The following is a 26,642-nucleotide window of genomic DNA, read 5'->3' on the forward strand; positions in this document are numbered from 1 at the left end:
GGTGTCCAGATATTTCAAGATTGTCAAATCCTAGCTGCGCACCCTTCCAGATCTGAGACGTTGAATAAGATCCCTACTTATCCCTATTAAAATATATGTGAAGTGTCCCATCCATTCAATGACATGTTGCTTGTGAAACTATTGTCATGCCCATGTATTCACTATATTGTACACATTTAATGAAACTTGTGCTGTCAGAGCAAAGGGGTCTTATGTGATGGTGATTTTAGCAATGAGTGATAAAAGCTGTCATTCCAAGGACAGAGAGCCAGGTTTGGTGGTACACACCTATAATCTCAGCACTTGGGAGGCAGAGGCAAAAGGATCATGAGTTCTAGGCCAGTCTGGGCTACATATTGGAGCCCTGTCCTCTGTCTGAAAAATACCAAAATTAAAAGTAGGGGCAAGAGAGAATCCTTTAGGCCTTGAACAAACCTCTCCCCTTCCAGCTGCTTGCCTGCATGTGCTTGATTCAAACTGGCATGGAAAGAGGTATGGCTGACCTGTCCACCTGTCCCATGCCCAGGCATACCTTCCAAGGGACTACCATGGTACAGCAGCTCAATGGTTACACAGTGCTTTTATCAGCTCTGCATACAGAATTGGTAGGTTAGAATAACAGAGTCTTTCTCACATGATGCATTTAAACTTATTTAATGACTTTGAGGCAGGTTTAATGCAGTAGAAGTGGGAGATGGTACAGGCCTAGTATGTTACCTACTTTTGAAGCTATTAATTCCTTTATGCAAAAATTCGTTACAAGAATTTGCACTTGTAAATTTTTTGCATTTTTGAGTGTATAATTTCTTAACAAGTTGCATTTTCCAAGACAGGAAATGTGGCCCACCATATGTGCTGGCTTGGCACATTTGTTCTGTGGGCTTCTGGGTTTGTGCTTCAGCACAGCCATTTACCAACTGGATAGTTTTGCTTTTCAGAACCTGGTTTTCCTCATTTGTATAATAGGACTAATCCTCTACAATGTGGCCATCATACATACACTATTGAATCCTAGCTCTACATATTTTCAGATCTGAGTCTTTAACTAAGGTATTCACACTTATCCCTATTTTTAAAAAAAAAAAAAAAATATATATATATATATATATATATATATATATATATATATATATATATATATGAAAGCCAGGCAGGCAATGGTGGCTCATGCTTTTAATCCTAGCTACTCAGGGAAGTAGCTAAAGTAGCAAAAAGTTTGCAAGATCCCATCTCAACTATTACCTGGGTGTGGTGGTACATGCCTGTCATTTGAAAGTTTAAGTAGGAGGATTGGAGTCCAGGCTAGTCTGGACAAAAAGCAAGACCCTGTTTCAAAAACAAGAGCATAAGGGCTGGGAGTGCAGCTCAAGCAGTACAGCATCTGCCTAGAAACCATCTCACTACATCACCCTCATTATCTGTAAGTTCTTTGGCAGTATTGGGATTTGAACTCAAGATTTTGTACTTGCTAGGCTAGTGCAATACTACCCAGTCACATTTTCAGCCTACCTTCAATTTTTATATTGTAAATATACCTATCTAGGCTTGCTGGAAAAACTGGCCTTTTCCCTTGGCTGGATGTTCTCTAGATGTCATGACTAGCAACTCCCAGGTATGGTTATGGCATTGCTTTCTCCCTCTGCCCTGTTGTCCCACTCTGGGCTTCAAGTGATCCCTGATAGTTCTACCACTGGCTGATAATTATTTCAGTGCATATTGCAAAGCTCAATATAAGCATATGTTTTACAAGTTTTGGAGTGAACCTCAAGCCTGATCTTTGTGGTATTGTCTTCGTAATAGGATACATTTTTCCAAAAGGCAAGAAGGATTTCTAAGTCTAAGAACCTCTAATATCCTACAACTGACAGCTCTGAACATCTTTGGAAGGAAATGTATAATCCACGACCAGACCAGAATGTATTGAGAAAATAATTTATTCAATTGAAAAGGAGAAATTAAAAAAAAGTTTAAGAATTATCAGTAACAAGGCCCTGAATTTTTTCCATTAATGATTTAAAGAATTTTTTTTTAAATCAAGAAATTCCCTCAAAAATGCCTTTTTCTCTAAACTTCCATAGCAGATAATTTCTTTGGTTCCAGACTTCAACCCTTAACCACAACCTACTCTAGATGGGGTCCAGCATAACTTGTATAATGGAGAAACAAGATCTTTAACTGATATGTGATCTCCATTTTCTTTTTCAAAGCCTATTAATTCAGGAGATGTTTGTGGGCGCAGGGATTGGGAATGTGATTTCATTCATTCATTCACTCATTCATTTGGCAAGATTCAGAGTTAATAGGCACAGTGAAATGGTAGAGAAAATGTACGTTTCATTTTTCTCAAGCTTTTGCTCTAGATATCAAGCCAGTGCAAAGGCTCTTCAAATACATTGCTTGAAAACGAAAACAAATGACCTAACCTGGAACATAAGAAAAATATAAATATATATGCAGATGTATATGTTGCCTGCCAACTTTCTTGGTGTTAATTTGCTTATCTTATGTAGAATGTCACTGCTTCTCTTAGAGAAGAAGGTGCTTGAATGTACAACTGCTCAGTCATGACAACTGGGCCTCCCACTGCTATTCCTTATGCTTTTGTCACAAAATCAATTAACCGTTTTGTCAAATACATCTGGTTGCTATACTAGTACAGATGGAATAGGAGAAATGGAGATCATTTGATGGCAGGGCTTTATCGCCAGTCTACTTGATGCCAGCCCTCCATGTTGAGTTACAACGGGCTGAAGAACCCTGAGGTTTAGAGAAGGTAGCAGGACCAGCTGATGACACATTGTCTTCTGATGAAGCCCGGCTTCTTGAAGGCCTCTTTAGTCTACTGTGGGCTCACGAAGTGACTGTATATGACTTAGGCAAAACAACAAGTACCTTCCATTCAAATCCCTGCTCTGTCAGCCATGGGGTTAAGGAGGCTGAATGTCACCCACATTCCTTGTGCCACTTGAGTGACACAGCCCCAAGGGTGGTCAGCCCCAATTTTTTCACTTTTTTTTTTTTTTTTTTTTTTTTTGCTATTTCCTGGAAAGCACAAAATTGAGGCTTTGTTTTCATGCCAAGCTGGGCACCATTCAGATTCCCTGGGACTCTCAACATGCACAGCCAGAATCTCCATTGGGAATCTCTACCAATCTATCCGGATGAGCAAAGGGTATGGTCTACTCATGACTTGAAGCAATCAGCTTTTAAAGCCTTTGAGGATTGCCAACATAGATGGTGTAGTTACTAAGATTTATCTTGCCACAGAGCAAGTTTATGTTGCTGTAGACCCCTCAAAACACAAAGACACTGAAATTAATGCTCTTCGCCCTACCCCCTACCAGCCATAGCTTGCTGTCAAACACTTTCCTTACCACTTTGTTCTCCACTATGTTTGCCTGACATGAGTAAAGTGTTCTGGCTTTTTCTTTACCTGTGGCAAATTCTTTTTGGTTCAGCTGATAGTATTTCCCCCAATCTATTATAGATAAGAAATCACTGGGAAATTTACATCTGATTACCTTAGATTCACTCTCACTTATTACAAGGCTCATAGTTATAAGGCAGAATAGTATGGTTTTGCCACGTGGATGGTTTTGTTAGTATTTTTTAAATTAACATTTCTGAGGAATTAGCCAGAATGATACTCTCTCAAATTCAGAAAATCCATCGGCTCAATGTAAAATCAGACATTATTCCTGACCAAGTTATACTCTTTTGTTTGCCAAGCTATCTTGACAGTTCTAATATCTGTTGGTAGACCTATATGATAATCCCAGCAGTATTCTGGAGATAAGATTTTAGTGGGTTTGTTGAGAAGGAAATACTTGTTTAGGTGGCTCTCATCATGCCACTCAGCTTCTATGTCATTTTTCTTGTCCTGGAGAATTCCTTTAAAGCACTCCTGAGTGAGGTTGAGAACTTGAATGGGTGTTCCTCCAAAAATAGCTGCATGGTAATAAAAATCCCCCTGTCCAAAAGGAATGTATGCGGCAGACTCCTCCCGCCTCTCATAGGTAAATTCATCATGATCTGCCTTGTACCACCAGGCCTGGAGCTGAGCAACCAACTGGCCCAAAGTCTCCACACCAAAACTGTCTTGAAAAGTCTGGTCAACATCCATACAGAAGAGGAAGTCAACCTCATGCTGGATGTGGGTTGAAATATGCTCCCCAATGGTTTTCATGCGCATCATGCTGATATCCTGCCACCTCTTCTCAGACTTAATCTCAAACACTTTGAGGGAACGCAGAGGATCCAGCTCTATCAAAGGCATTCGGGAGACATCATCCACCATGATGTAAAAGATGACTTTATGGCCCACCATGAAGTACCTATTAGCAGATGTTATGAACTCTTCCAAGTAATGCTCAATATATCTGAAACAAAGAAGAAAAGGAGTATGTTTTATTTTTGGATTCTTACAGGAGACCACATGCTACTATAATCTGATTGTCTACATTTTATAGTTAAAAAGGGAACGATTCTCCTCAACCCAGATGGGTATTTCTCTGTGGAGGGACATCTGTGAGTGTAACACCCCAGCCTACTCTCCACCAGTCAAGTCACTTAGCTCTTAGGGAAGTGGAATGATTTATCTGGCTGCCAGTTTTGGAAGAGCAACTGGGCATGCACAGCCCTGTCCTCTTGCTCTTGTAATCCAGCCAGCCTGTGAGAGCATGTGTTTTCAACTGTTCTGCCTTACAATGAGCTTAGGTGCAGACTCTATTTCTGTATCTGGAAGGATGTAGTTTCTGATGTGGATGGCTGGGTGTCTGAGTCCTTCTAATTTTGTGGTCCAATCATTTAGGATGTTCAGGGCTTATAGTTCCAATGCCAGCTTTAACTGTAAGAGATAACTGTAATGATGATTTTTTGTTTGTCTGTCTTATTTATAAATTGATTTAGGCTTGATGAAGTCAGAAAGGCACTCATTTTTTACCTCCTTCAAAAACCCAAACTAGGGCTGGGGATATGGCCTAGTGGCAAGAGAGCTTGCCTCGTATACATGAGGCCCTGGGTTCAATTCCCCAGCACCACATATACAGAAAATGGCCAGAAGTGGCGCTGTGGCTCAAGTGGCAGAGTGCTAGCCTTGAGCAAAAAGGAAGCCAGGGACAGTGCTCAGGCCCTGAGTCCAAGGCCCAGGACTGGCCCCCCAAAAAAAAAACAAACAAAAAACCCAAACTATACCTCTGCATTTCTACTGCCAGATCAGATGCAAAGGTGACATGAACCTTGAGGCCATTTCAGATGCATACCCCCAGTTTCATCCACCTCTATTTCTGACTAAGTCCAACCTCTAGCACTATCTCTTCCTCCTCTTAGATGCAGAGAATGAGGCCTGGACATAAACTCGTTCCACACAGCACGGCCACCCTCCTATGGTCACTCCAAACATGAATCCATTATACAGATGTGGGCCAAATGCTAGAGCAAAGATTTCACCTTATTTAAACTTCTTTTAGCCTTTAAAAATAAAAATTAAAAAAGCCAAGCGCTGGGCTGGGAATATGGCCTAGTGACAAGAGCTCTTGTCTCCTATACATGAGGCCCTGGGTTCAATTCCCCAGCACCATATATACAGAAAACGGCCAGAAGTGGCACTGTGGCTCAAGTGGCAGAGTGCTAGCCTTGAGCAAAAAGGAAGCCAGGGACAGTGCTCAGGCCCTGAGTCCAAGCCCCAGGACTGGCAAAAAACAAAAACAAAAACAAAACAAAACTGAAAGTATGGAGAATTCCCATGTGCCTTCTGCCTACATTTATGCACTGCCTCCTGCCCTGTCCATATGCCTAACGTATAATAAGTTTGTTACATGATTACACCACTATATCCAAAGTTCAGAGTTTATATTAGCATTCATGTTATGTATTGTGTATTCTGCGGTTTGGGAAAATGGAAAATGACATGTACCCACCATTATGATGGTATTCAGAATAGTTTCACTACCCAACATTCCTATATGCTGTCTCTGTAGTTTTGCCTCTTCGATAATGTCATAGTTATAAACATACAGCCTGCAGCTTTTCAGATTGGCTTATTTCACTCACACACATATGCATGAAAGATACATGCACATCTTTTCATAGCTTGATAGCTCATTTATTTTTAGCACCAAAGAATATCCTATTGTCTGAATATTCTACATTTTTCTTTTCCATTTACCTGTCAGAGGACAAGTCAGTTCCTTCCAAGTTTTGACAATTGTGAATAAAACTTCTAAAAATATCTGCACACGGGTTTTTGTGTAGACATAAATTTTCAACTCATTTGGATAAATGCCAAGGAGTGTGATCACTAGATTATGATAAGACTTGGTTGAGTTCTATAAGAACTATAAGTTCTATAAGAAACTGTCAAACTTTCTTCCAAAATGGCTGTGCCATTTTGCATTCCTAGCATCAGTGAACAAGGGTTCCTATTTCTCTACATCCTTGATATTTAGCAGTTAGTGTATCTTTTTCCATTTTGATTATTCTAATAGGTATCTGGTGGCATTTTGACTATTCATTCAAATGATACTATATTAAATATCTTTTACATAAATCAGTACTAGGGTTTAAACTCTAGGCCCAGGCACTTTTGTCTAGCCTTTCAGTCAAGGCTAGTGTTCTACCACTTGAGCTACCCCTCCATTTATGGATTTTTTTTTTCTTTTTTCTTTTTTTCTTTTTTTATTTTTTGGCTGGTTAATAGTCTCAAGGACTTTCCTGCCTAGGCTGGCTTTTAACCTCAATTCTTAGATCACTGGCTCCTCAGTAACTAGGATAATAGGCTTAAGCCACTGGCACCTGGCTTTATATTGATACAGACTGTCTTTGTGAAACTATGAATGCTATAAGAAGAGGAAGAAGTCAGATGGCTAATGCAATTCATCTAAACCTAAAATTCATGCCTGGTGAATATGGACTGAACACACTACCTGACAATCAGGATGTTTTGAAAATAGTAATAACTGGCATTTTTTTCCTTACTTCTCAGATTTCCTTTCTTTGTTTGAAAAAAAGAAAATGTGTTTTTATTGTTAAATGCTATAAACCTCAGGCTTTACAGCATTGGTTCTTTAAATGAATAGAATATATCCAAGTACTACAAAGAGAGACTTTGGCATGGCTTATGGCCAGGACATTATTCTGTACTCTAGAATTTTAAGAAGTCTAATGTTCTCTGAAGCTTGGGAAACAATACTGGAATGGGGGTTAATGTGGTATTGTGAGGTTTAACATTATTTAGATATTAGAGCACTGCAGACAGCTCAGTGCATTATTTGAAAATAAACTAAGCATAATACCTCCTAAAGATCCCAATCCACTTTACTGTTGCTGATTACAAACAGTCCTCTTTTGCCTTGGAGCTGAGAGCACAATTTCACCAGTATATGCAGTCTACAAAGTGGTTTTGTTTTGTTTTCTGCAGAGTTGCAGTTGGGTGGTTGATGTTACTGTTCATCAGTGAACAATGTTCTGTTCTATTTGGAAGCCCCATGATCAAATAAATCTACCTGCAAAGTGGTTGGTCTGTCCCCTTTTATACCAATTGATTAGGTGAATTAAGCATTGGCTCCCATCACAAAATGAGAGATTCTTCCAAGTAAAGACTCAAAATTCTGGTCACCTTTTTCTCTTAGCGGCACTATCAGGCCCTTGGAATCAGTTCATTTGACAACAATTGAACTTGACTGGCTTTGGTACTGACAGCAACAGCAGTGCTGCTGAGCTCTAAGTTGGGGAGGATAGTCTTTACAGTTTTGTCAGGTCTTCATCAGGCCCATTTTTAGGCCTTACATGACAAAGCTCAAGCTCAGATCAACATTGTGTAAGGCAGAGAAGATCTTTCCATGTAGCTTTTCCAAAAGAGTTGTAGGTGGAAAGGCCCAGAGGGCAGAAGAATATAAATAGGAAAACCTCACTTACAGTTTTATTTTAGAAGAAAACAAAAGGATTTGCTTCTCCAAGAAAAAAAAATAGCTGTTTTTTTGTTGTTTTGTTTTGTTTTGGTACAGGTACTGGGGCTTGAACTCGAGGCCTTAATGTTCTTAGATTTTTGCTCAAGGCTGGCTGGCATTCTACAACTTGAGTCACAGCTCAAGTGGAAGATTGGTGGTTAATTGGAGATACGAGTCTCACAGACTTTCCTTCCCACGCTGGCTTTGAACTGCTATCCTTAGATCTCAAGCTTCTGTGTAGCTAGGATTACAGACATGAGCCTCCAGTGCTAAGTTACTATCTGAGATTTTAAAACTCTAGCTAAACTTTTAAGTATGAATGACTCCCAAGTTTTCTACATCAAATGTTCTGAGCAAGGAAATGGAAGCTGGAACTAAAACCTGTCCAACCTTAGCAAGTTCAGAGCAGCCAAAATCTCCAGGGTCAAATCCAGGATGATCAGGCACAAGTAACCTGAGGAATCCATGAATGGGGAGCCTTGGGAGCACAGGAGGAGAATCAAGCATGTTTGGGTTGTCTAGCTGGCTAGACAGAAAGTAGGTAGTTTCAGGTATGCTGTTGTCTCTGGATACCATATATGTTGCAGATGTTTTTGCTGAAAATCCGAGACCCACCTTCTGAGGTAGGGATATGTGGGCTCATCTATTAGTTGCCATTTAGGTCTCAGCAGAAAAGACACTAAAAGTGTCTTACTTAAAGGTTCTACTATCTAGAATTCAGGTGAATCATCGATAGCTTTTATGACACTGTGGGTTTCCTGACAGTGAAACAAGAAAAAGCCAAGGACAATTTTACCAGTGACACTTACTTTCCGACAGCAAAAACTGTCAACCCCACGGTGATTTCTTGTTTGGCATAGTACTTTTCTAGGATATCTCTGTTGTAAGTGCCTTCCCATACAACCGGTGCATTCCAGTGGGTCACTGTCACAACTTCTGGGCGTTTCCTGGTGATAAAACATACAGCCCCATGAGTCGGGGACAGATCTGAAAAAGCAGGGCAAAAACTCCAAGAAAAGAAAAGAAAAAAAAAAAAGGGGGGGGATCAGCTCGTGTGCCCCTGAGGCTATCCTGGAGGGTCATATGAAACTTTATTTCTTTTTCCAGTCCGGGGGCTTGAACTCTGGGCCTAGGCAGTATCCCTGAGCTTTTGTGCTCAAGACTCTACCACTTGAACCACAGCTTCTCTGGCTTTTTGTGGTTAACTGGAGATAAGAGTCTTGTAGATTTTTCTGCCTGGCTGACTTTAAACTGCAATCCTCAGATTTTAGTCTCCTGAGTAGCTAGGATTATAGGCATGAGCCACAGGCTTGCGCCACTGGTGCCTGGCCCATATGGGACTCTTCTTACGCATCATTTGCTGTTCTTTCTTCTCCCACTTTCTTTGTTTTCCTCCTCCTTCTGGATATCTTTCCCTTTTCCCCCAGTCTCTAAGCTGTCCATGGTATCTCCAAGTTGTTATTTAGCTCTGTGGATGTCATCTGGGCCTCAGAAGACTCTAATCCTTGGTGAAGAGAGATGAGAGAAAGACAACAGAGCTGAAAGAGAAAAGGCATACTTTGCTTTGAGCCAGAGAGAGATTTTCTGGGTAAGAACCTGGTTATTGGCCAAAGGGGCTCCATACTAAAGAAGATTCTGGGGTTAGCATTTATTTCACAGAAAAGCACACAGAGGCAGCCAAAATTGAAAAGGACTCAACAGTGGCCCAAGGAGAAGAAAGCTAGAACAGTGCTCCAGCAAAGACCCCTCTTCTTAGGCCATGCTGTTTCTTTGCTGGGAACACGAAGTGAGAAGGAAGTAAAGGAATATGGTTTCTGTAAAGAGAGAACTTGAAAGGGATTCTACTAGGCCAACACAAACACAGGAAGCCACCTGGGAAGCACTTATGAGCACGAAACTGTGATGGGGAAATACAGAAAAGATGGAACAGTATCAAGACCCAGCAGAGATGGAGCTTGAGGCAGAATGGATTGGTGGCAACTCACCCTGTACCCTACAAGAAATACTTGTACTTCCCTCTTGGGAAGCAGAAACTAGTGCATGACCACTGAGAGTTACAATGCAGTCTGGGCCTGGCCTCTGGCCTTTCTGGGGTAATATCCTGGCTTAACCCCAAGAAGGGTAGGCAAGTGATTAGGGCAAAGTCTGGTCCCAATTGGCTATGCTCATACAGCCTTGCTGAGGCTAACAGGGAGACAAGGAGGAACATTGCATCATTTGCAGCAGTGTGAGGAGCAGGCCTTTAGCCTTATTCTTTCCCCATAGCATGCACAGGGCCACCTGAGCTTAGCCAGCTGGGAGCATCAAGACTTTACCCCAGTGGTGCTTCTACTCCTATAACAAGCCAGCTTAGTTGAAATGACAGGATTTCAAGCCACAACATATGAATAAATAAGCACACATGGCACATTCTTCTTTAACCAATGCTTTTTAATTGAATCTCATATATGGCTAGCTGTTTCATTCTAGTATTAGTTTTACCCTATCAAGGATCTTTTGGTAGTTTTAAACCAGTCCTTTAGCTATGTCTTACTTGCTGTGTTTGAGCCATGCATTTGGCAAGCAGGTAATTTATTTAAGGGAAGAAAGAAGGAAGGAAAGAAGGAAGGAAGGAAGAAGGAAGGAAGGAAGGAAGGAAGGAAGGAAGGAAGGAAGGAAGGAAGGAAGGAAGGAAGGGAAGGAAGGAAGGAAGGAAGGAAGGAAGGAAGGAAGGGAGGGAGGGAGGGAGAGAGGGAGGGAGGGAGGGAGGGAGGGAGGGAGGGAGGGAGGGAGAGAGGGAGGGAAAAAAGAAAGAAAAGGTAGTGGGGAGCCGGTGGCTCACACCTGTAATCCTAGTGACTCGGGAGGCTGAGATCTGAGGATCATAGTTCAAGGCCAGCTTAGACAGGAAAAGTTTATGAGACTCTGATATCTCTAATTAACTACCCCCCCAAACAGAAATGGAGATGTGGCTCAAATGGTAGAGTTGTAGCCTTAAGCAAAGCAGCTCAAGGACAGTGTCCAGGCTCTGAATTCAAGCCCAAAGACTAGCACAAAACTAAAAAAAGAAAATAAGGGAGGAGCAGGTATATTTAATTCAGTATGCATCACAAGCTAAGTACATGACTTTCAGTTCCTTACTCAGTTCCCATGCCTCACCTACAAAGTGCTGCCATCACCCCATTTTACAAAGTGAGGCTAAGAATGAGGGAGGAAGGGGCTTTGGGCCATTTAATTCCTATGAAGAGCCAGTTCTTCCCCTTGAGACCCCAGTGTGAGACCAATCTGCCATCCTCTCCTCAGCTGTATGATGGCCCGTCACACACCTCCTCAAAAGAGGCTGCAAGAAACCCAGTGTCCATGTTCGTTACTTGGATGAGGATTTTTCCAAGCAGGAAGAGAAAGTAGCAATGGGGGGGGGGGGGTGGGCGGCGGGGAAGGGAGAAAGGTAAGAAGGAAAAGAAAAAGAGAAAACCTAATGTTTAACTATAAATTACAAAGTTCTATCTCCCAGAAGTTAATTATTCAATTCCACTGACAATTCTAACATATTAACAAGCCTAACTAAGAAGCCAAACAATAGCCTAGAAATCTAGAAATGCAGGCAGTGTAGAGGAGACAAGAGGGAGGGGAAATGAGGCTGAGATCAACTTCCTGGATGAACCTCTGCATCTAAGAGTCTTAGTCATCCAAAGTCAAAACAGAAATTACCCAGGGCAGCCCACATATGTGAAAATGCTCATCTTTGACAATGTTAACTGCCTGAGATATCCAAGATCACTAAGATGGAGCTCTGAAAAGAAGAACAAGTACCAGGAAAGAGCTGTTCAAAGCCTTTCCTTCTAAACAGAACACTCAACTGGGTGACCTCAGCATGACCAGTACAGGCCGAAAGCTTCCTGAAAAATGAGAGTCTCTGTAACCAAAGTACACATGCCTTTAGGCGGTTGGTAACTTTTTTTTTTTTTTTTTTTTTTTGCCAGTCCTGGGCCTTGGACTCAGGGCCTGAGCACTGTCCCTGGCTTCTTCCCGCTCAAGGCTAGCACTCTGCCGCTTGAGCCACAGCGCCGCTTCTGGCCGCTTTTTCTGTATATGTGGTGCTGGGGAATCGAACCTAGGGCCTTGTGTATCCGAGGCAGGCACTCTTGCCACTAGGCTATATCCCCAGCCCGGTTGGTAACTTTTGAGTTTTATGTCTTTATTCATGGGTACATTGTGATACTCAACAAATGGTTAGAGGAAGTACTGAAAATTCTGTGTATCACTCAGTAGGTTAAGAAATATACAAAGCCCATCACTCATTAAGATACAGTGTGCTTTATGTCCTTTAGGACCAACCAATGCAATAGCGATACTTACAAGACAATAGGTTGTCAACTAACTGTACAACTTGGGCGGGGAGGGGAAGGAATTGGGGAGGAGGGAAGGTGGTAGAAAAATGAGGGAGGAGGTAAGAAATGTACTCACTACCTTATGTATGTAGCTATAACCCCTTTGTCCATCACCTTGACTATAATTTTTTTAAGAACATATTGTAAAAAAAAAAAAAAAAAAAAAAAAGATACAATGTGCTAGATTAAATGAGCCAGCAAAGAGCTGAGGGCAGAACAAACCAGGACAGTGGCTATAGAGAAAAGAAGAATGTGAGAGAGTTTTCGGAGCAAGCATTGACAGAACATGCTAATTAATTAGACTGTGGGTAGACAAAGGAAAAGGTGTTCCAGACTCTAGCTTGAGCTATTTCCCGATATGGGAAATGAAAGCAAGGGTGGGGTACAATTAAGAAATCTCTTTGGCTCATGTGAAATATACAGAGATGGCAGGCAGGCGGGCGGGCAGGCAGATACAAGCCAGGTTCCTAGGAAATACGTGAGTCATCTGCTCTAGGTGGTATCTAATGCCATGGGAATGAATGGGAGCAGAATGGAAACCAGTGTGGGAAAAAGAGAAGACAAGGCATGGTCTTAGCCCCTTGAAACTTTACTGTCTGATGGCTGGGAAGAGAGGAGCCTTTACCAAGGACTCTGAGAAGAGGGCATGGAGGGGAGAAAAGTGAGGATATGGAGCCATGGAAGCTAAGAGATCTTGAGGTAGAGATAGTGCACAGAATGCTATAATGGGACTGAGGTGGTTTACAGAAAAGGATAAATTGATATAAGGTAGATTATGTTGATTTACCCATTCATTCTTGTATACAGTGATTGATACAGGCAAGAAATAGACTTCCCTGAAAACTAAGCCATTTGTAGGGAAGGAAAGGGTGATAGAAATTGGCCATGGTCTATCTCTCCTTTCTGCCCTTACAAATTCAGCTCTGGCCCTGCCTAGCAAAGCTCAACTGCCACAGAAACATTGGCCTGTCTTGGCTGGGTGCCAATCAATGGCTCACGCCTGTCATCCTAGATCCTCCGCAGGCTGAGAGCTGAGCGTTGTAGCTCAAAGCCAGCCCAGGCAGGAAAGTCCATAAGACTCTTATCTCCAACAAACTCTCAGAAAAAGCTGTGTTGGGGTCAGCTGCACCTTTAAGGGCCACAGCTGACCTCAGCCTGTCCCTCCCCTTCCTGTCTTTAACACGAAGAGAAGGAAGTCTGACATCACTTGAGGGACAGCTCCTTGGGACCAATCAGAGGCCCTTCTCTTGTGCCCGCCTTTGGGGTATATCTAGGAGGCTCCTCATTTGAATAACCAGAAGCCCTAGAGGTTTTCTCCAGGGACCCATGCGTCCGTGTGGTTCTTGGCGGCTTTGGGGCACCCTGCCACCACACGCCACCGAGCCTACCCGTGGCCATCGCTCCCTCCTGAGCGATCATGGACCACCCAGGAAGGGGCAGACAAGCCCCTTCCCCCCCAAGCGAGGGGAAGTCCAGAGAGACAAGGCTACCTGTGGCCATTGCTCCCACGTGAGAGTGATAAAGGGCCACCCAGGAAGGGGCGGACAAGCCCCTTCCCCCACCAAGCGAGGGGAAGTCGAGAGAGAGAGCCCACAAGCTGGAAGTGGCACTGTGGCTCATAGTGATAATGTATTAGGCTTGAGCAAAAAAGCTCAGGGAAAGCACACATGTCCTGAGTTCAAGCCTCAACCAAAACAAAACAAAAAGTAGGAGTTTCTGCTTTCAAGTTCCAGTACACCTAACCCACTCCAAAAAAATATGGTAGTATTCAATCCACTAGGTTCAACATATCAGATCTCAGTTTCTTGCCAAAGCCATTGCTCAAGGTCTAATACAAGCCAGGACTCTTTCTCCCAGTACAGAATGTGCTCAGTGGCACCCAGGGTACCTGCAGTGCCCCAACCTCCTGCAAGCTATGGACTCACTGCACAGGGACCAAGCTTTCTCTTCTTACTTTGGGTCAAACCAGTCTTGTAGCGGAAGCTCCTTGTGTCTACCGCTTTCTATGTCCTCTTCCTCTTCTTGATAACTGTGAATTCTAAGTACAAAGAGAAAACACGTGTGTGAGGAGGGAGATCCGGGGTGGTAGGACAGTGGGGTACTGTCTCACAACATATCCTAGCCAGGCACTGGTGGCTTACACCCAGTCAGGAGGGCTTACAATTGCTGTTCAAGGCCAGCAGGGACAGAAAAGTCCTTGAGACACTTACCACCAATTAACCATCAAAAGGTTGTAGGCAGAGCTATGGATAGAGTGGTAGAGCACTAGCCTTGAGCAAAAAAGCTCAGGGAAGGTGTTCAGGCCTTGAGTTTAAGCCTCAGAACTCACACACACACACACACACACACACACACACACACACACACACACAGAGAGAAAAGACACGAAGGTAGTTCCACCAGTGCTGTTGCAGGAGAACTCATGACTCTATGCATTATTTATACTTCAGATGAAAAGGTTCTGTGTTCGCCTTTAGAATCACCCATCAGCAGTTAGTGGTTTAATGACCCAGAAACCCCTAGGTTATTTCAGGGGTTGGAGAGGAGTTTTTAAAATAGTCCTCTTAAGGGGCTGGGGATATGGCCTAGTGGCAAGAGTGCTTGCCTCGTATACATGAGGCCCTGGGTTCGATTCCCCAGCACCACATATACAGAAAATGGCCAGAAGTGGCGCTGTGGCTCAAGTGGCAGAGTGCTAGCCTTGAGCAAGAAGAAGCCAGGGACAGTGCTCAGGCCCTGAGTCCAAGCCCCAGGACTGGCCAATTAAAAAATAAATAAATAAATAAAATGTATTAAAATAGTCCTCTTAAGGACATTACTACTTATGATTGTCTTTCCTGAAAATTTAAACTTTCAGCCCTTATCCCACCCTTTACAGGGAAAAGCAAAGACAAAACAAACATCTTAACATCCTAGCCCCACCTTTAAAATAGATTCCTTGAAAGATTTCTGTGAGCAAGCAAGATAAGGGAGGGAGAAGGTCATGAATGTGAAATTCATAGACCATAAGAGAATTGGATTGTCTTCAAGTGTTGGGTGGATACACAAACACACCTTGCCACCCCCTGCCACTGCCTTACCCATTGTTTAACCAGCTCAGAAACCACCAGTCCTTCTGAATGCTGCTGTCATCAACCTCTGGGTTTCTAGGAAATGAAAAAGAATATAAACATTGCTAGAAAATGAGGTATTCCCAAAACTAGAAGGGGGAGGGGTGCTCAAAGCTTTTTTTTTTTTTAATAGCACAGATCACTATTTTTTTTAAAGCTAACTTTAAGCTGCCAATTCATAAAACATCAAACCCTCTGGATGAATAGAAAGAACAGACCAGAAGCTCCCCTCTCCCCAAGGCAACCCCCAATATTCTTCATCTAGTGCCCCAGCAGGAGAGAAAAAGGGAGTAATTGGTGAAGCAACAATAAGAAAAAAGCCCCTAAGCTGCTACTTGCTAGTTGTGTAACTACAGCAGGCTATTTTCCTTTTGGGATTTCAACTTTGTCCTCTGAGAGGTATTAGTTGATGATGAGGAGGAGGATGATAATAATAACCTACTCTGAAGATAATTTTGAAGACTAAATAAGAAGCATAATGTAAAAGCTTGATAAACTGAAAATTATTGTAACAAGCTGACATCTTAGTGGAAAAAAAAAGCACATTTCTAAGAATTATCTCTTCTTTAAAACTATGAGAATCCAGGCTGCTACAAAGGGCAGCCTAAGAAAATTTCACTGGCCCAAAGGTCACCAGCAACAGCCTCAGAAAATCTGAGGATTACTGAGCAAGACCTTTAGGAACCTGTCATTAGAAGCCACGTCTACCATCCACTTAAGGAAGTGGCTGCACTCTCTCACTGTGACATTGTGAAAGTTTCTTTATATGGGGGAAGGGGAGATTCAGGAGAAGAAAGAAGGGGAAGTCAACCATACAATGTTCTTCAGTGGTACAGATAAGGTTGCAAGATAAGTCTGAGCAGGCTTGATATTAAGAAACTCTGTGTGTGTGTGTGTGTGTGTGTGTGTGTGTGTGTGTGTGTGTGTGTGCAGTGCGTGCGTGCGTGCACCAATACTGGGACTTGAACTTAGAGGCTCATTCTCTCATTTGGCTTTTTCATTCAAGGGTGATACTCTACCACTAGAGCCACACCTCTGCTTCTAGGTTTTTGGTGGCTCAATGGAGATAGGATTATAGGCATGAACCACCACTATCCAGCAAGAAACCTTTTTTCTTTTTGTTTGGTTTTGTTTTTGTTGCCAGTCCTGGGGCTTGAACTCAGGGCCTGAGCACTGTCCCTGGCTTATGTTTGCTCAAGGCTAGCACTCTGCCACTTGAGCCACAGCGCCACTTCTGGCTTTTTCTGTTTATGTGGTGCTGAGGAATCGAACCCAGGGCTTCATGTGTATGAGGCGAGCACTTTACCACTAGGCCATATTCCCAGCCCCACCTTTTTTTCCTTTTAAAGCCAGGTCTTGCTATGATGTTTAGGCTGGTTTTGTACTTATAAACTCAAGTAATCCTGCTGTTTCATCTGCTAGCTGACACTATAGGTATGTATCACTGCGTCTGGCTAAGAGACTTGTTTTAAAGCTCATTTACTCAGGAAGTATTTTAAATGATTTTTGATACGGATGCAGTTGTACTAATCAGAGAAACAACACACGGATGAACACCACTAAAAGAAACAAAGAAACTGATTTGGCTACCCAGGTATGAATTTTCTTATGACTTTGGTCAGCTCAAATAAAGTTTACCTTCCTTTTCATTTTACAGCAGAATATTGTCTGAGTAGGTTGAAGCCAGTTCCCACGGCTCCACGCAATATGAGTATAAAAATCAGGATGTAATAGTAGCAGATAAATTATATCAAAAATGACAGTAAGGCAAATAGAAGCAGTTAAGAACAATACTTTGTGCTAAGCTTCCTGGGAACCAAGCCAAAGGTAGGAAAATAAAAGTTTATGTAGCTCTGATTTCTTTACTTTCAAAAAAATTGTTTTAAACAATGACACATGCTAGTCTGTCATGAGACTCAGGATCTTTCTTTTCTCCCTCATTTGTATTCCCAGGGCAACTTTTGTGTGGTTCTTTAGGTAACATAGTCAGGGAAAAAATAATGGATGATATCTTCCCAGATTGTTTTTATCAGTAAGACAACAATGTTGCCAAAATGATATCACATAAAGGAACCCTTGATAGAACCAAGGCCAAAAATGTAAGTCATACTTCTATAAACTGGGACTGGAGGAATACAGTTCTGGTCCCTAACACCAACCCCACAGTTGCATGCTGTTCTCTCCCACTTTGGCCTGAGTACCATCATGGATAGGCTTGTGAGGAATCAGCAGTAGGGGTGTGTGTGCAAGAATGGATGTGGGAGATAGCCAACAGATACCTAGAATTCAGGACACTTACTTTGAGTGATAGATCCACAAGAAAGAGCCTTCTGGGCTAAAAGCAAACAAGAAATAAAAACATCATGTTACTTTTATTCTGAGAAAGGCTGTTCTACCAACACCCTCACTGAGCCCTGGTTGGGCTGAGGACTAGGTTTTACCTACTGCAAGCTTTCCAGCTTCCTTGGAGATATAACCAAGGATCAAAGTGTCTGGGAACTTCTAGTTGGGGTTACTTGAGGATCTCCAGAGGAAGGGAGTGTCTGGAGAATCTCACACCTTTGTTTGTTTGTTTAAGACTGTTTTCTGGCCATCAGGTCCTCTTCTGCTACCTATGCACAGGTGCCTAATATACAGGATGAGGCTCTGGAGGGGGAAACACCTGGCCCAGGCTTCCTTACTGAGTTTATCTCTCTCTAGAAAACAGAGTATCAAGTGAAGAGCCAAAGCTATATTGAGCTAAGAGCCTCCTGTAAGGTGGTACCCAAAGGCATCTTGACCAACTGAGGCAGGGAGACTGTCTTGAAGTACCTACAAGGCTGCACCAGGATGATGACTCCTTTGGGGTATCACCTCGATTCAGCCATGCTATAAATATTTGATGGGAATCTCTTACACATCAAGAGCTGGGATACACTGCAGGCCAGGATGTGTAGTCCTCGTCCTTATGGGACATATAGTAAGGCAGGTAGAGCCTATTCAGATAATCACCCAGCTATGTGACTTCATATTCCAAGAAATATGAGAGAGAAAAGGCATAAGCAGCCATGAACATGTCTCCAGAATCCCCAGAAGAGTTGGTGTTCTAGCTGAAATCTGAAGAATAAATACGGGTTCACCAAGATGAAGAAAGAGTGAGAGAAATGTCCCAGGCAGAAAAAGCAATATGCAAAAACCCTGGAGTGGGAAAAGAGGCATCTGCAAGGAAGTTAAAGAGAAGTAGCTGAAGACCAGAGCTTTCTGGGACCTACTAGAAGGTTTGTCCTTGAGTTTCAGCAGGGGTGAGACAGGGTCCCATGTGTTCCAGGGAAAAGTTCCTTGGAAAACGGAGTGCAGGGAGCTGAGGGGTAGGTGTGGAGACCAGGTAGGAGGAAGAGGCAGTGGTCTCGACAGCAGAACACGAGGACACTGACCAGAGAGACATGGGGGGGGGGGGGGGAGTAGAACAATAGTTGGTATCATACTTGAGATCAGGTTCTAAGCCTCACTAACTCATTTCTCCTCCCAGGGAAGGAAAAGACTCATCTCTGAAACTCAAGGAGGGATAATAGATGTTTCAGACTTTGCCAAGGCCCCTTAAGGCCTTTATTCCCTCTCCCCACCTTCTTGCCCTGCTAGGATTCTCCTAGGAAGAAAACTCATCTTTTGTTACCACCTTGTTTCCCCTCTGAGTCCAGGAGTCACAGACCAAAATCCCTGGTTTCTAAATCAGCCTATCAATTCTGATTTATGCTATTCATAACAGCAAGTATTCAGCCAGGCACTGTCCTAGGCAACTTACATTTATCAGCTTAAGAAATCCTCTCATCGGCTGGGGATATAGCCTAGTGGCAAGAGTGCCTGCCTCGGATACACGAGGCCCTAGGTTCGATTCCCCAGCACCACATATACAGAAAACGGCCAGAAGGGGCGCTGTGGCTCAAGTGGCAGAGTGCTAGCCTTGAGCGGGAAGAAGCCAGGGACAGTGCTCAGGCCCTGAGTCCAAGGCCCAGGACTGGCCAAAAAAAAAAAAAAAAGAAATCCTCTCATCAAAGAAGCAATTTCTGGTTATAACCTCAGTCCACAGATGTGGAAAGTGAGGCACGTGGGCATTAAGTGATTTTTCCTGAGGGAGGAGTAGAAATGGTATTTGAAAATCTGAGTCCACATCTTGCAATAGGAGGGACAGAAAAGGAACAGAGGAGTAGGAGGCAAAAGGGAGAGGAGTAGGGGAGAGAAGAGGAAGGAGGAGGGAGAAGGAGATAAAGAGTAGGATGCAGAAGCAGGAGGTGTAGCGGACAGAAGAAGAAGAAGAACAAAAGGAGGAGGAGGAAGCGGAGAAAGAGAAGGAGGCCTCCTGCCTTCTGGACCTCCTTGTCTGTGCTGTGCGCTGGGAGGGCTGTCAGCCAGGTTGAACTCCCTCACCCAGGGCATTAGTACAATCTAGATCAACAAATAACTAATAGAGTAAATAAATAAAATAAATAGAAATACTAATAATAGGAAGTATATGAAAAATGTAGAGGGAGACCCAGAGGCCTAAGTTTTCCTGAACTGTGACCTTAAGCCTTGCATTTAACTTTTTTTTTTGGTCAGTTGTGGGGCTTGAACTCTGGGCCTGGGCACTGTCTCTGAGCCTTCAGCTCAAGGCTAGCACTCTACCACTTCAGCCACCGTGCCACTTCCAGTGTTTTGGTAGCTAATTGGAGTATAAGAGTCTCATGGACTTTCCTGCCCCACTGGCTTTGAACCGCAATCCTCAGATCTCAGCCTCCTGAGTAGCTAGGATTACAAGCGTGAGCCACCAGCGTCTGGCTAGCATTTAACATTTTTGAGACTCAGTGTTCCTCATCTAGAAACTTGGGAGTAGTACCTACCCAGATCTATTAGGAGACCAGAACTGATTGTGTGGCCCAGGGTCCTGGTGCTCAGTAATTTGTAGCTGCTGTCATCACCACCACTGTTATTTTTATTATAACATTTAGGTTTTCTCCAGCTCCAAAATGCTAAGATTTTTTTTTTCAAATAACCTTAAATTGAATGCTATGCTGGATGACATACTTCTCAGGTGCTTACTTGACAAAAATTCTTCAATTTACTAATTGGTACATGTGCGTACCTTAGTTATTTTTAAATCTTTTTGAGTTTGCTACTAAGGAAGAGCAGACCTTCTTGATGACCATTCATAAACAGCAAGCACACCCAGCACTGAAAAATAACCCTCTTCCAGAGAGGCAGACCCCAACATGCATTTGAAACTTTGGCTCCTCTATTTTGGACCACTCTGAATGTGAAGCTACAACTGTGGCTACAACTGTGGCTACTAATCACCAAAGTTATGTAATCAAGTGTTCAGATTCAAAGCTTGAAGGCTATCTAAACAAGTATTCCAACTCCAAGTAGGAATCCCAAAGGACACTTCTCTAGGATACTTCTGACTGCTAGAGTTATTCCTTCCTTTGCCAAAGTATCCTGTGCTGTGTTGTCCTCTGAGCAAATGCTGTTGCTGCTGCTGACTCTTTATTCCCACCCCTCCAAAATTTGTATGTTGAATACCTGTCACTCAAGTTATGGTAACTGGAGGTGGAGCCTATAGAAAGTCATTAGGTTTTAGATGAGGGTATGAGGATGGGACCCCATGATGGAATTGGTGACCTTATTAGAAAGACTAAAACTTGCTTGTTCTCCATCATGTGTGGATAGGGGGAGAAAATGCCTATTTGCAAGCCAGGAAAAGAGCCATCATCTGAGACCCAAATCAATTAGTACTTTGGTCTTGAATTTCTCAGCCTCTAGAACTGTGACATATAAATTCCTGTTGTTAAAGTCACACAAGTTAGCATCTCTTTTTATGGTATGCTGAACTGACTAAAACAATGATGATGGTGGCAGTTAACATTTTTTTCAGTGATTATGAGAAGTCATAGACATTGCCCCAAGTACTTTATATACAACATTCCTAATACCCCCCCCCAAGAGCCCTATGAAACAGATACTATCATTATATCCTCATTTATTTATTTAAAAGGTGTCACCGGGTAGCCTGAGTTGGCCTGGAACTCACTCTCTTGTCCAGGCTGGCCTTGAATTTGTGATCCCTATGCCTCAACCTCTTAAGTGCCAGAATTACAGCCTTATGTTACCACATTCACTCATCATTCAGTTTTAGAACAAGGGAAGAACAGAGTGATTGAGTAACTTGCCTAAGATCACAGTGGAGGTAAATAGTAGCCCAAGACCAGCCTGGGAAGTGTAGCTCTATGGTCCAGCGAGGATGTTTCCTCAGTTCTTATATGTCTAAGGGCGTTCTAGGGTCCCCATCCCAACTCTGAGTCACCTCTTCTTTGAACTAGTTTCCTCAAGACTACACTTTTTTTTTTTTTTTTGCCAGTCCTGGGGCTTGGACTCAGGGCCTGAGCACTGTCCCTGGCTTCTTTCTGCTCAAGGCTAGCACTTTGCCACTTGAGCCACAGCACCACTTCTGGCCTTTTCTATATATGTGGTGCTGGGGAATCGAACCCAGGGCTTCATGTATACGAGGGCAAGCACTCTACCACTAGGCCATATTCCCAGCCCAAGACTACACTTTTTAAACTTGATCACATACTAGCTTGTCAAGTTTTTCCTCAAAATTAGTTATTCAGAATGAAAGGAGAACATTCTAGAAGTGGATAGACTGGTGCCACACCTCAAGACTAATTGGTTCTGTGTTCCTGAGATTTCTCCTGCTATTAATGCAACCAAAGATGTAGTTCCTTTTTTTATAGCCAAGACAGTCAAACTGGTTCATCAAATCTTAGAATTTAAGAACTGAAAGAGATTCAAATGTTAATCTAGGCCACCATCTTAAATTCAAGCCACTAAAACATTTCACTAATGGTACCATGACAATGTTGTACAATTCAGTTATTCAGTGAAATTCTTGAAGCTGAAAGCTGGGCTTTGCCACAGTCTCTTAAGTCAAAACCATCCTGTATTTCAGTAGCAACCTGTGGAGATTATTAGGCTAGAATCCTCTACTGTTATAATCTTCAAGGCACTGGAATTTCTTTCAGAAAGCACAGAGGCAGCTCATATAGTTGAATCCACAGGTCAGTTTGATAATTCACATTCAACTCATTCTGTTTTTACAAGTTAAGGAGAGAGACAGACAGACAGACAGACAGACAGAGAGCCAATGTTTCAGCTAGGCACAAATGAATCACCAGCAATTCAATGTGTACTTTTCCAGCAAAAGCCAACAATTTGAATTGCTCCTTTAAAACTCTGCAAATATCTTAGCGGTTGCAAAATTCAGGATGGATTTCTCATGGAATTCCTGTCTTAAGGATGATTTCCGTGTCTGATCGTACTAATTACCTAACATATTTTGGACTTGATTTGGCCTGACTTTCTTTGGATCTAGCCTACCACTAAAAAAGAGAAAATTTCAAAAATCAAGAAAATAGGAACATAAGAGCAATTATGAACTCATTAGCCAGAAATTTCTTGGAGGATCTACTGATTTTTAAAGACATTCTGGGGTTCAAGAATACAGGAAGGATGGAATCCCTTGTTTATGGTTTCTGTTAATCCTGATTTAATTCAATTTGGTAACTTGGCTGATGTTAGTAAAATGGAATTAAAGCAGTACTTCCATCAACATAATTTTATCCTGTTCCATAATTACCTGTTGATATATTCCCAAAACACAACAATCACAGTTGAGACAACCAGCATCAACAGAATTACTTTTCCTTTGACATTCATTATTTTCTCCTGGAGGCAAAAAAAAAAAAGAGAGAAGAGAGAGATGGAAAATAGATTAAATAAATGTAATCCAGAGCAAGAGATGGTTTTTTAAATGTTTTCTATACATGTTCATTCAAGAGATAAATTTGTAAGTATTGAATTAGAGCGAAGGAGTGTGTTCTACCTTTAATTGCATAAACAGCCCAAATTAGGCAAACAGTACAGTAGGCTGACTGTGTTGGGAAAGATGCCAAAAAAGGATCCCAACCCAGGAAAGCTGTAAGTGGTTCCCCAAAACTCCAGGTAACTCCTGGTTCAGATCTCCCCATCTTATGACATGTGTCCTTGGGGAGCCACTCCTTGAGTCTGCTGCCCATGGATGACTGGGTACATGTCCTCTGCTCAGAGGAGAAAATGATTCCGGTGCGTTATGGTGTAGGTCTTGCCTGCTTCCCAGCCCCACCCAGTTTACCTCTACCACATTCACAAGCAAGCAAACCATTTGCGCATGAGTATACAGATAGTTTTGAATTGCTGCATGAAATCGTGATTGAAAGGGAAGCAGAGCTGGGTGGGGAAGGACTTCTATTTTGTAGTCAAGGAAGGATTGCTGTGGAAGGGAAATCAAAGTTGAACCCCTAAGGGTGAGCACAAGGTGAAAAGGAAGAAAAATGATGCAAGACCATAGGATTTGGTTTTCATCATTTCAGGACGGGACACCAGACACCTACAGTTCACCCATATAGCTTAGAGCCTGCCAAAAGGATTCCAACTAGCTAATTCCAAACTGTTCACTTGCTGTGCCTGGTCTTTCTCATGGAAACCCCAATTTTCTCCTGCCCACCACCACCCCACTGCTGCACATCTTCTGCCTCCTGATAATCCTGAGGACTTCCCCCATGTGACCTTGCATGGTGTTGCATCCTGTATTGATGTCCTGTTAGCATAATAAACGTCGCTTCTTTCCCTGAGCCTCTTCCCTATGTCCTCTCTTGGCCACTTGACTGACCATCATATCAAAGAACACGAACTGGGTGCCAGTGGATCATGCCTGTAATTCTAGCTACTTAGGAAGGTGAGAGCTGAGGATCACGGTTCAGTGCCAGCACAGGCAGGAAAGTCTGTGAGACTGTCATCTCCAATGAACTACTAGAAAATGGAACTGTGATTCAAAGTGATAGAGCACTACGGGCCTTGAGTGAAAAAGCTTAGGCACAGTGCCCAGGCCCTGAATGTAAGTCCCACAACTGACAAAAAATAAAATAAAAGAACACAGAACAGTGACCTGTGCTAAAAAGGAGACTGAGGGATGAATAGAGGTAAATTCAATCTAAATATACTTTGGAGCCAGACACAGAAAGATAAGTACTTGCATGATCTGATTCATGTGCAATCTAAAAAAGTTCATCTCATAAAAATTGGTCACCAGACAGTAGGAATGAAGGGAGGGGGCAGAGGAATGGGGAAAGTTGATCGATGGGTACTAGACTATGATTAGAAAGGAACAAGAAGTTCTGATGATTACTGTTGATTCACTTTGAATTTATATATATATGTATATTTATTGCAGCAAACAAACAAACAAAAGAGTTCTGATGTATCATTGCACTGTTTGGTAACTACAGATAACAAAGTTGCACTGTACATTTCAAAAAGCAAGAATCTTATAAGTTTTCATCATAGGAAATTTAAAAAATGCTAGAGAACATATGTTTAACGTAAACATTATACAAGGTACTCCATTAATCTATTTAATTTTTTAAGTTATTGTCTACTGGGAAAAATAAATTTAAATTATTTATCCACTTTGGAGAAAGAGTTGATAGGACACGGCTGGTAATTTTGGCATCAGGGACAAGCAAGAGGAGCAAAGCCAGAATTCTGCCTCATCAGCTGAGTGAAAACTGAAGCATTTAAATGAGAAAATGGGAAAGGTTAGAGGAGGAAGTAGTTGGAGGATAAGAAACCTGAGTTCCCACGTGGTCATGTTGATTTTGGTATCAGCAGCCACCCGGGATCTGTCTTCTGTGGCAGGTGGTGAGTGAGCTTCCTGATTCAATTCTGGATCCCCAGTGGCCTCGAGTGAGGAACATCCGAAATCATTTGGTATATGATGACACAGAAGCGTAGGCTTCTTGCCAGCTTCTAGCAGCCCATCTGCCTATATTGATTTTTTTTTCCTTTTGTCCCAGTCCTGGGGCTTGAACTTAGGGACTATAAGCATTGTCCCTTAGCTTTACCACTCAAGACTAGAATTCTACCACTTGAGCCACAGACCCACTTCAAGCCTTATTTGCTGGTTAATTGGAGATAAGAACCTCCCCGTATTTTCGTGGCCAAGCTGGCTTCAAACTGCAACCCTAGGATCTCAGACTCCTGAGTAGATAGGATTATAGGTGTGAGCTTCTCTACCTGGCTGAATTGATAATTTTATATGATAAATAATGATGTTCCAATATCTACATTATCCTTCGCAGAAAAGGTTCCTTACCCTTCAGTGAGTGAATGAAATGAAATTGACACTGAAAATTTTCCCTTCTGGGGGCAGGGAGGGTGTTTTCCAACTTCTTGCAAAGAAGTTCTTAGATGATTCCAGTCTCAGATCTTACTGCCTCATCTTCCATACCTCTCTCATTATTGCCTTTATTATTCAATACAATTTTTTTTTAAAGAAGGAGCCAAAGGGTTTTTCAGTTGTGACACTCTATTCCCCTTCCTCAGAGAGGGAGCTGTTTTGAAACAAAAGAGCCAAGATTGAACTTAATGGCAACTTGAGGTGTCTATAAACTCCTAAAAGGAGTTTGAAGAATTTTACGGACACTATTTGGAAATCATTATGCTTTGACATAGAATAAATGCATTTTGAAAAACGTTAGTTCTTGTAAATAAAGTTTAAAGTTGTTTTTTTTTTTTGGGGGGGGGGCCAGTTCTGGGCCTTGGACTCAGGGCCTGAGCACTGTCCCTGGCTTCTTTTTGCTCGAGGCTAGCACTCTGCCACTTGAGCCACAGCGCCACTTCTGCCCGTTTTCTATATATGTGGTGCTAGGGAATCGAACCCAGGGCTTCATGTATATGAGGCAAGCATTCTTGCCACTAGGCCATATTCCCAGCCCCAAAATGTTAGTTCTTAATACTGGTGTTCATAAAATGGGCCACTGAGAGAATCTAGTGGAACAGCACAGAGCCTGGTGCTTAGCAAATGCTCAAAAATTATTTGAAGGGAAGAAGGGACAGATCAGGAATAAGTATACATTATGCAATGAGGTGCAAATAGATGCAAATGAGTAGCCTCTAGAGGCTTACCCATCTGTTCCCAGCCTCAGCCTGATGAGAACTGCTCAAAAGTGGGACCAAATTTGATTTTCTCTGATCAAGCCCCAGGCACTACTACAACACCCAGTGTGTGCAGAGAAGCAAAAGCAAGCCTGGCTGGAGTTTCAGCTGTGTCAGCCCCACCTGAGGGTGGGGGTCCCATGCAAATTGTCTCTCAGTCAGGAGGCTCATTA

At 42.5% G+C, this 26,642-nt stretch overlaps 1 protein-coding gene across 2 annotated transcripts in view; it reads right to left on the reverse strand.

Annotated features, from left to right (window-relative positions):
* Positions 1 to 3,035: 3,035 nt before the first annotated feature.
* Positions 3,036 to 26,642, reverse strand: part of Ggta1 (glycoprotein alpha-galactosyltransferase 1 (inactive)) — a 56,129-nt gene continuing 32,522 nt past the window's right edge. The window contains exons 3-8 of one of the 2 annotated variants that reach the window (XM_048340935.1): positions 23,075 to 23,163; positions 17,726 to 17,761; positions 15,397 to 15,462; positions 14,271 to 14,354; positions 8,756 to 8,893; positions 3,036 to 4,379 (exon numbers count right to left, since the gene is read on the reverse strand). In XM_048340935.1, the coding sequence (XP_048196892.1) occupies positions 3,686 to 4,379; positions 8,756 to 8,893; positions 14,271 to 14,354; positions 15,397 to 15,462; positions 17,726 to 17,761; positions 23,075 to 23,154 (1,098 nt within the window). In that variant the 5' untranslated portion in view covers positions 23,155 to 23,163 and the 3' untranslated portion in view covers positions 3,036 to 3,685. The remainder of the gene's footprint in view (positions 4,380 to 8,755; positions 8,894 to 14,270; positions 14,355 to 15,396; positions 15,463 to 17,725; positions 17,762 to 23,074; positions 23,164 to 26,642) is intronic. The other variant, XM_048340927.1, reaches the window with a different exon arrangement.

This window comes from Perognathus longimembris, chromosome 1 (assembly GCF_023159225.1).
Source record: "Perognathus longimembris pacificus isolate PPM17 chromosome 1, ASM2315922v1, whole genome shotgun sequence".
Lineage (NCBI taxonomy): Eukaryota > Metazoa > Chordata > Mammalia > Rodentia > Heteromyidae > Perognathus > Perognathus longimembris.